Below are 12,128 nucleotides of genomic sequence, written 5' to 3'. Positions count from 1 at the left end.
TTGGTGTGGAAGTTCAGTTGCATGGTGCTAGCTATCAAATTTGTGATTTTTTTTTGCAGATTTGTAAGGTGTCTTGTATATTTTGCAAATATGATCATTGGCTCAGTGTGTGTTGCAGGTCTGTTCACTTTTTGGGTTTCTGTTTTTGTACCTTCACACTTCTTGAAGAACAGAGTGAAGTAATAGAAGGATTCACCAGCTGATTTAACAATTTGAATTCCCTTTCGTGGTCTTAATGAGGGGGGTGTTAGGGAAGGAAACTTTGGAGTTTGTTCAGTACCACTTGTAGGGGAGAGGGTGGGGTGCCAAAATCCATACATTGAAATGCGTAAGAAGTTACCCCAATTCAGATATCCTGCTGGATGTCAGCCCAGAGCTGAAGATCTATTTGCCAGAACTGTCTGGAGTTCAGTTCAAATCCTGAACCTGCTGACTCAGGTGAGAATGCAGATAACACTGTTTCACTTTGGTTAACTTACTGTCCTAAAGCCAGGAATGAAAGACTGATTTATTAACATCAGCTGTTCCGTGTAATCTCTTGATAAAAAACTTCTTGTCCAATACTTAGAAGTCATCACTTCAAAATACTTCTGTTGTCAGTATAGCATAACAGCTCAGAAAGCTATCTCCAGAGGGAATCCCAAGTATGGAAAGACTACACGTTACAGATGCTGGGGGTTTTCCATAGTTCAGCTGATCAGAATATAAAAATTATGAATCTCAAAAATACCCTATACTGAAACCAAGGTAACAATACTGATCATCTTTGCTAGCAGTTTTTATCATTTACAGTTTAGATTTTCACCATTTCTATGTAATTCTATTTGAGTCTTCCACTTGTAATTTGTATCTACTGCTATCATAGTTTTTCTCAGCTGTTCTGATTTCACCCCTTGAACATTCATTGTTACACCTTCGCACACACGAGTCCCATAAGATTAAGAACTTCAGTGGTAAAAGCAATATTGAGTTATAGAGACATGATCTCAAGGTTCCGCCGAGTTGGCTGATGTCAAAGTGAGCAGCAATGTCCTAGTCAGTAATTGTCAGTAGACAATTGTGTTCCATTAGGGAGCTAGTTAGAATACTTACTTGCGTTTTTTTCCTTGCACTACATTGATTGGAGCTAGGAACTTAATTGCTGTCTCAATCAAAGTGTATGATTTTTGCACTATAACCTGAACTAGTTGGGCTGGAGTGGTCAGGTGTTGGGAGGTTTGACACAAGGTGCAATAAGTGGCACTTAATATAGTGCCTTTAAATATTTCAAGGTGTTCTTCGAGGACAGTGGGAAGAATTAACACCAGGCACAGATTCTGAGAGGGAATTAACTATGTGGATTTTCATGAGGTTTTGAAAGTGCAAGATACAGAGATGTAGTGTGCTCTCTCATTTTGTGTGTGCATGAGCAATTTGTTCAAATGCATAGGATCTTCTAAAAAATTTTTGCCCAGCATATTAAAGGGGACGACTTAGGCAGGGCCTGCACAGGAACCTCTGGGTTGCTGTGCAGCTGTACCCCTCAGATTAAATATTGGAGAGGTGGGAAGACTTTTGCAAAGAAGTCCAGGTTGCAGGTGTGTAACTGTTACCAGTGGTAGCATGACAACCGCACAGATCAGATCTAGAAGAGCACAGTGGTGGAGGCTGGGATGTTGGGCCAATCTTTTTGGAACAATTTGACAGTCCTCAAGCTTATTATACCTGTCAGTTGAATCTAAATCTAGTACTGTGCTGATATTTTTCCCACTGCCACTTCTACCATACTAATCCACTCAGCCTAATTCATACTACATTCCACCCCTGCAGTTGATTGTGTCAAGTATGTTTGATTAGTACTGAATTTAAAATCTAACCAATGTAGGTAAACAAAAGGGATACTGTCTTTTTAAACTGAAAATTTTCATACCTGATGGAATGCATTACTTTTATTTTGTTCATTGTGCCTTTACAAGTTGGATATATTTTATAATGAATATGTATGTTTCTGATAAGACATTTCACTGGGCTACTGTTTTCTGAACTGGAAGGTCATGTGTATATGTATGTGTATATATATATATAGAATTTACTCATGCCTCTCCCGTGCCCTAAATTCTGCAATGTAATGTGCCTTCAGCTGTAAACTCTGGTTTTCTTAAATCTTCTTTTATTACCAGGGGATCCATTTAGTTCTTCAAAGTCAAGAACATTCATCATTGAAGGTACACAGTACCCAAGAAATGAGTATTAATACGTAGCTGTTTCTGAGGCATTTTATGGGACAGATTGTTTGTTCACTCTGCTCCTACTTCCTCTCCTTCCACCCACAGAAGTAACTTCCCCATAAAATGCAAGTTACCTGACTTATAAAAACATCTTGCAAGTAAACAAAAATGATTCTATCCTACCCTTTTGCTTCTTTTTTTGAACATGTTCCTTCATTTTTGAACGCCTATTCCTCATTCCTGAAACTTGCATGTTGCCCAATTGCCATCCACTAGGTCTCAGCACTTTATTTGAGTTTCCATTTACTACGTGCTTTCAGGTTTGCCAGCATTTCATTTTGAATTCCTGTCATTCTGTGAATGGTAGGTCTGTGTATAGTAATGTTACAGAGAGAATGGATCTATTCTTAGAAGGTTAACTGCTTACTTTATTTTTATACAAGTCTTGTTCCTAATTTTATTTGAAATTAAACTGTATATCTCATCCTACCTGAGTGTTTGCTTTGGCTGTTTTTTATTAATTAAATGTTTGCGAGATGGTGCCAATTCATTTCATTTTCTCTTGCATTTGTGAACTTTATCCCCTCATTTCCTTGTTGCTGAATTTTTTTTGTGTTGGCGCTATGAGCAATGTGTAATAAGTAGGCCATTAAGACTTTTAATCCTAATACATATAAATCAATATATTACCAAAATGAATCTTACGAAAAGACAGCCTTCCCATTTCCCATTGCTTAATGACACATGTATGTAGAAGTAGAATGGGGATGGAGGAGGTTGACACAACTGTAGCTAAACTTGGGTAAGTATGAAACTACCAAACTGAAACCTGTTCTTCTGGTCACTTTGAATAAGCAGCAGGAAGTTTAGTTCTAATGCATTTAAGATCTCATGGTTTCCACCCACCTTCTCTTCACCTTGTCCACTCTCCCCCTGCCATGTCCTAACGCTCTCCAGAATTAGTTGTGCATTACTGGTGTGGAATACTACCTCAAGAAAGTGGTCCACCCTCTCACTTTCCCATCAGGCTTGCACCTGTTTTAACAATTGATTTAAACCAAATAGAACCCATCTTGGATAAAGTAGGAAAGTCCTAAAATGGCCAGAGCAACTGGTAAATATGAATCCTGCAACCGTATTAACCCCTTTACCAGCCTGACAAGCATCTGCTAGTGTGATTGTTGTGATAGATGCAGTGGAATTCTCTTGAGAGCAATTGTAAATTAATTGCCAGTTACCTGAAACAGAACTTCGATGTTAAAAGTTTTCACTTTGATTACAAAAAGTAATCAAGTTTTCTGCAGTGCCAATTACCTGTTCATTGACCTGGCTGATGGAGGTTTACTACCCTAATTGAAGTATTAACCATATATACTCAAGATGTTGAGTATTGGTAAATTAAACATGCCTCCATTCCCCTAGTGTGAAACACAAGATCTGTAACTATAGTCAAATCCATGTGGACGTTAAATAAAGGTGAACAAAAAGATATAAGATTGAAATTTTTGTATTCGTACAAGATTACATTTCAATTAATATAAATAGTTTCATACACTGGGAGAAAGAAGTTCATCTTATTGAGAGTTTGATACAAATTGTATTGATCTTTTGAGAGTTCCACTGTATTTTGTAATGTTATGTCAATGCCATTCAAATCTAAGTATAGGTTGGCATCACCCTAAGTAACTTTTGTTTAAGCCTATAAATAGATTTGTGGCAATGAAGGGGTTAAGCAGTTGTTAAAGGGTAATCATTTTATCTGGGAGCACTGGGCCACATTTATTTAAGAGGGTGACAGGTTGTGGTCCCATTGGCTTGGTGAGATTACCTAGTGAGCAGCTGAGTCATTTGAACCATGATGGTGTCAAGTCCATTCCCAAGTCTGGCTGAGTCAGCTGATCTTAGTCAAATAATTGTCATCAGAACTACCAGGTTAGGGAGAGGAAAATCAGATGGGATTCAACTCCTGATTTTTTTTAGTAGCCCCTGCTACAAAGTATGGGGTAAAAACAACATCAAGCTCCATTGTGATGCTTTCTACAGTTGAATATTTCCATGGTTCACATGAAGAATGGCAATGTGGGTGAGATAGCAGAAGGACAGTGCCAATGAAACTACACTACACTGTGGAGTTGGCACCTTCCAGAGATAAGAGCAGGAAGATTTTTTTTAAAAGGCTGTGTAGGTTACTGAGAGCCAGAGACTTGGCGTGCATTTTTAATTTCCAAACACAAATTTTGAGGATGCTAACTAATAGAATCGTGACAAATTTGAGATATTATGTTGTAATCACAGTCTAACTTTGCCATTAGGGCTTCATTCAGGGCACGACATGTTAATGCCTATTCAGCCATCTATGGCTGTGCATACAGTTAGTTGCATTGCTGAAAGTGACCATTTAGTGCAGGTTTCATTGTGCATTAATAACTGATTATTGCAAGCCCTAACATAGGTTAATTTTAGTGATAGACTGGTACTTTTTTTTTTAGCTAAGCTGGTCCTGGTGTAAAATTTTGCTAGGTGTTGCAGTGCCATTGCTGAACCACTGAGCTGTCACTCCTCATTCAGATTGTCCATATGGATTTGCTTCGCGATCCAATGTAAGGAATTGTTCAACTACCTTGCATTAGCTTGATTCTGTTCACGAGGCTAAAGGGATGCTGTAATAAGTCTTTGAAGGCAGAAGTCCCCTCCCCAAAATCCCTTTATTTACAAGCCTGATAACAGGTGTTTTCAGTTAGCAGTCGACACGAGGAGTCCCAGAGGAACTGCCACTCTTGGTTAAGTACAAAGCAAGAGGCTCCCTGATTGGCCCATCAATTTGACCCTTAATCAGGGAATTCATATTTTAACAGGCCCACCTCAATTGCCTGATTAAAGTCATTACAGATGCGAGTAACAGGGGGGACTGTACAACATCAGGTTAAGTCACATTTGTATATTTGGGATACCTGCTATTTCAGAGCATTGAAACTAAAGTATAAAAGGAACATGAGTCTTGAGGGGAGCACATCCAGTGAGATGCTAAAAGCCCAGGTGGGGTTTGGGTGGCAGTGTTAATAAAATATATGATGTATGTTAAACACGAAGGTGTCCCCTGGGGTTGCATTAAGACAGAATACAAATGGATAAAGTTAAGAAATGGAATTGAAATGGTGAAATCCTTTACCTGGCACTGAATAATAGAGATGCAATAGAGGAGAATAACTGTAGACTGGAATAAAGGTAGCACATGTGATTGAAGTTGGATGATAGTGATCAAAATGTAGATAGGTTCCATGTAAGAACAGAATAAAATAAGAATCAATGAGGATGCTGTAATTGAAAAGGTCAAAGTTCAGCAAGGTATAAAGATATCTGCTCCAAATTAACTGGGCAACAAAACGTCAGATGGGCAATAGGAAATCTTCAAATATCAAATTGATCAAGTGCAGAATAACTGCATTACTGCAAGGCATAAAGGGGGTCATCGAATAATGGAGCTCCATTACATTATAGTAAACTAATAGTACAGACTTGAATATTGCTGAAAAAAGAGACATCAAAGCTTTTCATCTTGCACTCATCAGGCCACTTGCAAGAATACCATTATAAGGGGAAAACAACAATTTATACTGAATGAGAAGAGCATGCTGATTAGTTGGCAAGTGGACTCAGGTCGATTCATTTCCATGAAGAATACACTAGTTGATAGTGACTGACAGATAACTGCCAAACATTGTTTGAAATTTAAATAAGGCAGCTTTACCCCGATTGATCAAGGCATTACCCTAGGGAAAGAATCAGTGAATGGCTGTCATTTATTTTGTTTAGATGAAATAGTGCGTATACATGTTCTTTCTGTCTGCTAAGCATGGGTCCTGTGTCTTCAGGTATATAGCTATCAGCACATGCAAATGTGTCACACTGCAAGCCCAAATGACTATCTTAAATTGGTTGTCAGTGTAATTGTTAACAGACTAAGGATTATTTCACTTTTCAGGGCCAAAAGTGACAACCTTAGGAAAAGTGCCCAGTCTACCCCAGATTACCCTGGAAGGTCAAGGTATCTCAAAAGTTTGAATAACAGGTAAAGTACAATGCTGTAGCAACACAAGTGGTGTTTGCCACTAACAAAATGCTGCAGTCGAACCGAAATGATGTTCTACACCTATAAGTAATGTGGTATATGAATTTCAGTGCCAATGTGATGCTAGGTATGCAGTTCATCTGTCCCAAAGACTGGCAGATCTTATCAAACAGCATGTTTCAGCTGCTGTCCACTAAGGGCAAGGTACCCAACCAGTTCATGCTTGCAAAACTCAAAACAGTGTCCAACATTAGATGTGATTTTGTGATTGGACAACATTTGTGAAATAATTCAGTGTGCTAAGAATTACAATGACAACTAATTTATGATTGTCTGTTGGCTCGCAGTGTGATGCATTTGTGTGTTCTGGAAGCTACATATATGAAGATACAAGGTTCTGTTCTTTGTAGACCGTAAGAGTATGTAGACACATTGCACCTATTTCAGCTAAACTGAATAAGCGACAGCCATTCGCTGATTCATTCCCCAGGGCAAGGGTCAAGCTACTTAAATTTCAAACAATGCTTAACAGTTATCTGTCAGTTACCATCAACAGGTGCATTCTCTGTGGCAATGCCTCAACCAATCAGAGTCCACTTGCCAACCAATCAGCATTCTCTTCTCATATCATATAAATTATTGTTTTCCCCTTATACTTGTATTCTTGTGAAGTGTCCTGATGAGTGCAAGATGAAAAGCTTTGACATGTCTCTTTTTTCAGCAATACAACAGACTAAACTGAGGCTTAAAATGGAGACATATGATCAAGTTGAATCTTAACAATACTTGAGATAATCATGAGGAATATAGAAAGTGTAGTAGTGAGATGAGAAAGGGAATCAAGGACAGCTAACAGATTTGTTAGAGGCATGCCTTGAAGAAATAACTATAGGTAAAGGGACTGTTATGACTATGTAGTACATGGATTTCCAGAAGGTATCCAACATGTCACATGGGATGTTTGTTGGAAAAATTCAGTAATTTGCTATGAGAAAAAATGTAGCCAAACAAGTTGGGTAAAGGGATGTTGTTCAGATTGAAGAAGAGTTGTATCCCAGGGATTAATGCTAAGTGAACTTCATGCGTTTGCTATATATAGATGATTTGGGCATGTGGATTAAAATTCAAAATTTGCCCATTTCATTTTGGTGTTACCGCCAATCAGTGAGGTCAGCAAGAGTTCAGGAAGGCAGAGACACATTAGCAGAATTGGAAAAGAAGTGTCATGAGATTTAATGTGTGAGGTAATACATTTTGGAAGAAGAAATAAATAATTATCACCTTTAAGATTTAATCAATAGTGTATCAGAGTAAAATAACTGAGTTTGCCCTGAACATTAGTTAGAGAAAAGGGCTTGAATTTATATAGTGCCTTTCGTAACCTGAGGGCATCCAAAGCTTTACAGACAATTAAGTACTTTTTTCAACTGTAGTCATTCTTTTAATGTTGGAACCACAGTCAGTTAAGAGTACAGTTAGGTTTTGGGACTCTATAATAGTGCAAACATTAAAACAATGAAGAGCATACATCACAAACAGAATTTTCTGGCCATTTGCGTCGACGGGATTTTCTGGTCCCACTTTGGCTGAGTGCTAAATTCTCTGGTGGCGGGTTGTGAACGGCTCGAGTATCCCGGCCCACATGTTCAGGGACGTGATGGTTACAAGGAGATGTTTGAGGTTTTGGGATCATTTTCACTGGAGCAGAGAAGGGCAAGAGATTTAATTGAATTTTTATGAGTTTTCGATTCAATAGGGACAGACTATTTCTCAGAGTGGGGTGAGTCAGCAATGAAGGGTCATCAATTTGAAATGATCACAAAGAAAATGAGAAGGAAGATTGAGGGACATTTCTTAAGAGTGGTTTCTTTAAGCAATGGAATGTTTTGTCACAGGGAGTGGATGAAGCGTAGATCATTGTCTTTTAAGGGAAACTGACATAGATATTTGAAGTAGAAGGGACAGAGCTTTTGGGAATGTGCTATCCAGTGGGATTTAATTTGGTTTATTCTAGCAAAGAGCTAGCACAGGTGCAATAGAGTGAATGGCCTTTTTGTGTAATCATATTGTCATGCAGCACACAAGGAGGCCATTCAGGCCATCATGTCTGGGAAACGAGGAAAGAATGGCCTATCTTGTAGAATCGTAATCATGCAGCTCACAAGGACTCCATTCTGCCCATCATGTCTGTGCTAGCTCTTTGGAAAATCTACCCATTTAATCCCAGTCTCCTTTTTCCCTATAACCCTGCATATTTTTCCTTTTCAAATATGTATCCAGTTCACTTTTGTGTACTGAAAACTTATGTGGTTCTATTTAAACTTGTGCAGTGAAGATGCAGCATTGTGACCAGATGAGAGCTTTGGTAGCTGCACCTCTGTACAATTATGTAATCTACACCTCCAATAACATTCGTACCAGTCGATCACTAATTGTTTTGGTCCTAGCCTTTGTGTTTTGTTAAAGCCTTGACTTTCCTTTTCTGTTTGATTAAAATGAAAGCCTGCTAAACTACTTAATGCATCACCTATAAAGTAGCAGCCCTGTCAGAATTACTGCTGAATTATTTGTGCTTTTGTCTATGGTGCATGTTTAGCATTTTCAACCTTTGTCTTTTTCTCCTTTTATCTTTGGCCTCTATGTGCCTGTGCATAATTTTATGAAAAAGCTGCATGATGACAGATTGGGCTGAGAAGCCTTGGTGGGATTATAGATTGTTTTTTGGGGGTTCTTTTTTTAAAAATATTTTATTCCACAAGTCTGGCAATAAAAATTAAGATATGCCTTGCAAGCAATGTATTCATGTTACAGGGCCAGACAGGATGGAGGAGAGGGAGGAAAAAATTGGCCAACCTGCATTCTGAAATCAGTAATAAAATGTTTTTTTTTGAAATATCAATGCTTAATGCTGCAAACTACTCTCAGCCCTTCTGATTGTCTGGCAAATTCAGGTCTAAGCATTTAGTTTTGTGCCATGTTACTGATTGGTTTATTTAAACTATCCCTCTTTATCCAATTGACTGAATTCTGTAGGTTCAACTCAGTGTGAGAACTGTTTGTCCCTTATTGTTGGCCTACATGAGACAATAGAAACTTTTTTGAGGACTGCTGTAGCATTTGTTTAGCACCAAAATATTACATAGGGATACATTTATTTCCTATAATGCACTATCCAAGGGCTAGCATCATATGGAGATTTTCTGTGCCGGTGTATATTGCCACTTTAAACTGCTGGTTATGGCGGGTTGCAAGCAACTATTTTACTCTCTCATTTTTTAATGATCACATCCCAGATCTCCACTCCATGATATGAATAGGGAGTTCTCCTTGGTTTTTATTCTTGGAACATCATGGGAGAGTTCTAGCAGAAATAACATGCCTACATTTGTTTTGTACAGTCAGCTATAGAGCATTAAAGAGCTGAGAAGTGCTAGTGAGTGGACAGGAAGCTTATCTTAAAATAGTTACGGTTATGAAACAGTTCAGCAAAATACACTTTCTATTCAAATTAATTTTATGTATCAAGAGTAGAATGTAGTCAATTATTACCAAGCCATTTCTAAATCGGTGAAGGGAAGTGAACTTAGATGTTAATGTTATTTTTTTAATGGAAACAGATCAAGCATCAGTTAATATATTGTAAAAAAAAATACACCTGGAAAATCTTGGATCATAAATCTGTTCTAATTTCCACCCATCCTTTTGACCTTGATTTTTTTTTTAAATAGACCATGTTAAACAAATTTGTAGATATGTATAAAATGACTTTTCATGTGCTCAGTAAGTAGCTCAGTGCCCACTGGCAACAAAGATAAGAAATAAGCTGGAGTTTCCACTCCGGATCAACAGCAATTCCTGCCTCAGTCCATTTCAGGGAGCATCTAATTCTGCAGTTAGTTAGTTAGCCTGATCATACTGCTAAGGCTGACACACAAAAAATGGCCACTCAGTCTAAAATATATCAGAAGGAGCCCACCTACTTTCTACTCAGGAGTAGCAAGAAGTTGATGCCTTCAGGAAATAAGTGGAGAAAATTAGCAAGGAGAGTAAAGATCTTGGGGGTAATAAAAACAGAAGATGCTGGAAATACTCAGCAGGTCAGGCAAAACCTTTGGAGAGAAACAGAGTTAACATTTTAGGTCTGTGACCTTTCATCAGAAATAGCTTCATGTAAGTTCTGATGAAAGATCAACAACCTGAAATGTCAACTATATTTCCCTCCAAAGATGCTGTCTGACTTGTTGAGTATTTGTAACACTTTCTGTTTTTATTTCAGATTTCCAGCACCTGATGTATTTAGCTTTGTATGAAAAAATTTAGGCTGTTTCCAATTAGTGCAGTTTGGGTGTGAATGCTTAATACACTTGGATCAAGTTGTTGTCTAATGTTTTAGCCCAGTCTTAACTCATTTAAATTATGAATACTTGAATTTGGTACACAACACAGATTAGTAGCTTTGTATTTGAGAATATTTACATGGTTATACCTACAGTGGATTTGGCATTCAGATTTTCTTAAACATCATAGTGGTGTCCTTATAGTCTTGCATATATTGTCAAATCATTTGTTAATTTCTTGTTTGTTTGTGTGTAGTTTGCTTCATGCCCTCATTTTCCATTGATTTCATACTGAAGACTTCTCACCTGCCTTAATCTCCTGGGGGAGACATCCGTCCATAGCTACAGTTCGATAATGCCATTTTGTGTTTGCGTTCAGCTGTTCTCAGACATCTTTTTTTGCTGCAAAGGGGTATGATGGACATTTAACTCCTGTAAGGTAACTTTTAACCAGCCAGAATTAGGGAAAGTTTGGATTTCCCCACAACCACCATTGCAAGTGGGACTCAGTAAAGCAGCTGACAAGGACACTCTGTCTGGAGCAGAGTGACATGTGGCTATGTTCTTGTGACCTTGCTTCTCAGTATTATTTCAATTGGTATAGCCACCCCCAAAAAATAGACTGTAAAATAAACAGAAAATGTTAAAAATACATAGTCTTCTCAGCATCTGAAAAAAAGAATTCGGGTCAATTGAGAACCTTTGTCCGTTCTTAGAGACTAATTGGATTTGCTACTTGCTATTTATTTACAGCATACACAACATTTTGTTCCATCATGACAAACATCTGACCGTTAGTAAATATGAATATCTTTCTTGCAATTGGCTAAATATAAAGAGAGTATGAGTGATGAGATACAAATGCCCTCCAAATAGCAACATTCAAAAATTGTATTGTCCCTGCTCCTTAATTTAGAAAGAAGAATTTGAATTTATAAAATGCCTTTGACTCCTTCAATATTTCTGAAAGCACTCACAGCCAATTTTTGAAGTGCAGGCAGTTATGTGACAAACACAGCAGCTGATTTGCACACTGAAGATCCGAGAGTAGTAATGAAACGAAGGACCCCTTCATCGATTTTGGTGGCGTGGGTTGAAGGATGAATGTTGAGTTGAATACTAGAAGAACTCTCCTTTAATCAAAAAAGGGATATTTTCACCCATCTGAACAGACAGCTGTCACATTGGTTTAAAAGCTCATTCAAATGATAGCACCTCAACAATGGAACACAGCACTGGTATGTCAGTATCTGTAGTGTGTCCAACACCTGGAGGTTATCAAAAGAATAGATCTTTTCTGTGGCCAGTCTCAGCAAATCCACCAAGTTTACGCTGGAATTGGTGCCACATTCACACTTGTGCATGAGAATCTGACTCTATTAAAATCAATGTTAAAGTTATGGTCAATCTTCTTTGGACAAGTTTGCCAAAACTGTTAGGTGGAGCAGTCTATAAGAACTCAAAACAAGTGCAATCCACCTAACAAAGCACATGAAAAGGCACCAACAACAGCTG

At 38.1% G+C, this 12,128-nt stretch overlaps 1 protein-coding gene across 2 annotated transcripts in view; it reads left to right on the top strand.

Moving 5' to 3' along the window:
• LOC144509879 (voltage-gated potassium channel subunit beta-2-like) overlaps positions 1 to 12,128 on the top strand; it is a 129,697-nt gene that overhangs the window by 94,759 nt on the left and 22,810 nt on the right. The window contains exon 9 of one of the 2 annotated variants that reach the window (XM_078238813.1): positions 2,160 to 2,204. The exons of the other annotated variant lie outside the window; for it this stretch is intronic. Coding sequence (XP_078094939.1) covers positions 2,160 to 2,204 — 45 coding nt within the window. The remainder of the gene's footprint in view (positions 1 to 2,159; positions 2,205 to 12,128) is intronic. 2 annotated transcript variants of the gene reach the window in all.

This window comes from Mustelus asterias, chromosome 22 (assembly GCF_964213995.1).
Source record: "Mustelus asterias chromosome 22, sMusAst1.hap1.1, whole genome shotgun sequence".
Taxonomy (NCBI): Eukaryota; Metazoa; Chordata; class Chondrichthyes; order Carcharhiniformes; family Triakidae; genus Mustelus; species Mustelus asterias.
Note: the sequence above shows the minus strand (reverse complement) of the source record. Positions and strands in the feature narration are given on the sequence as shown.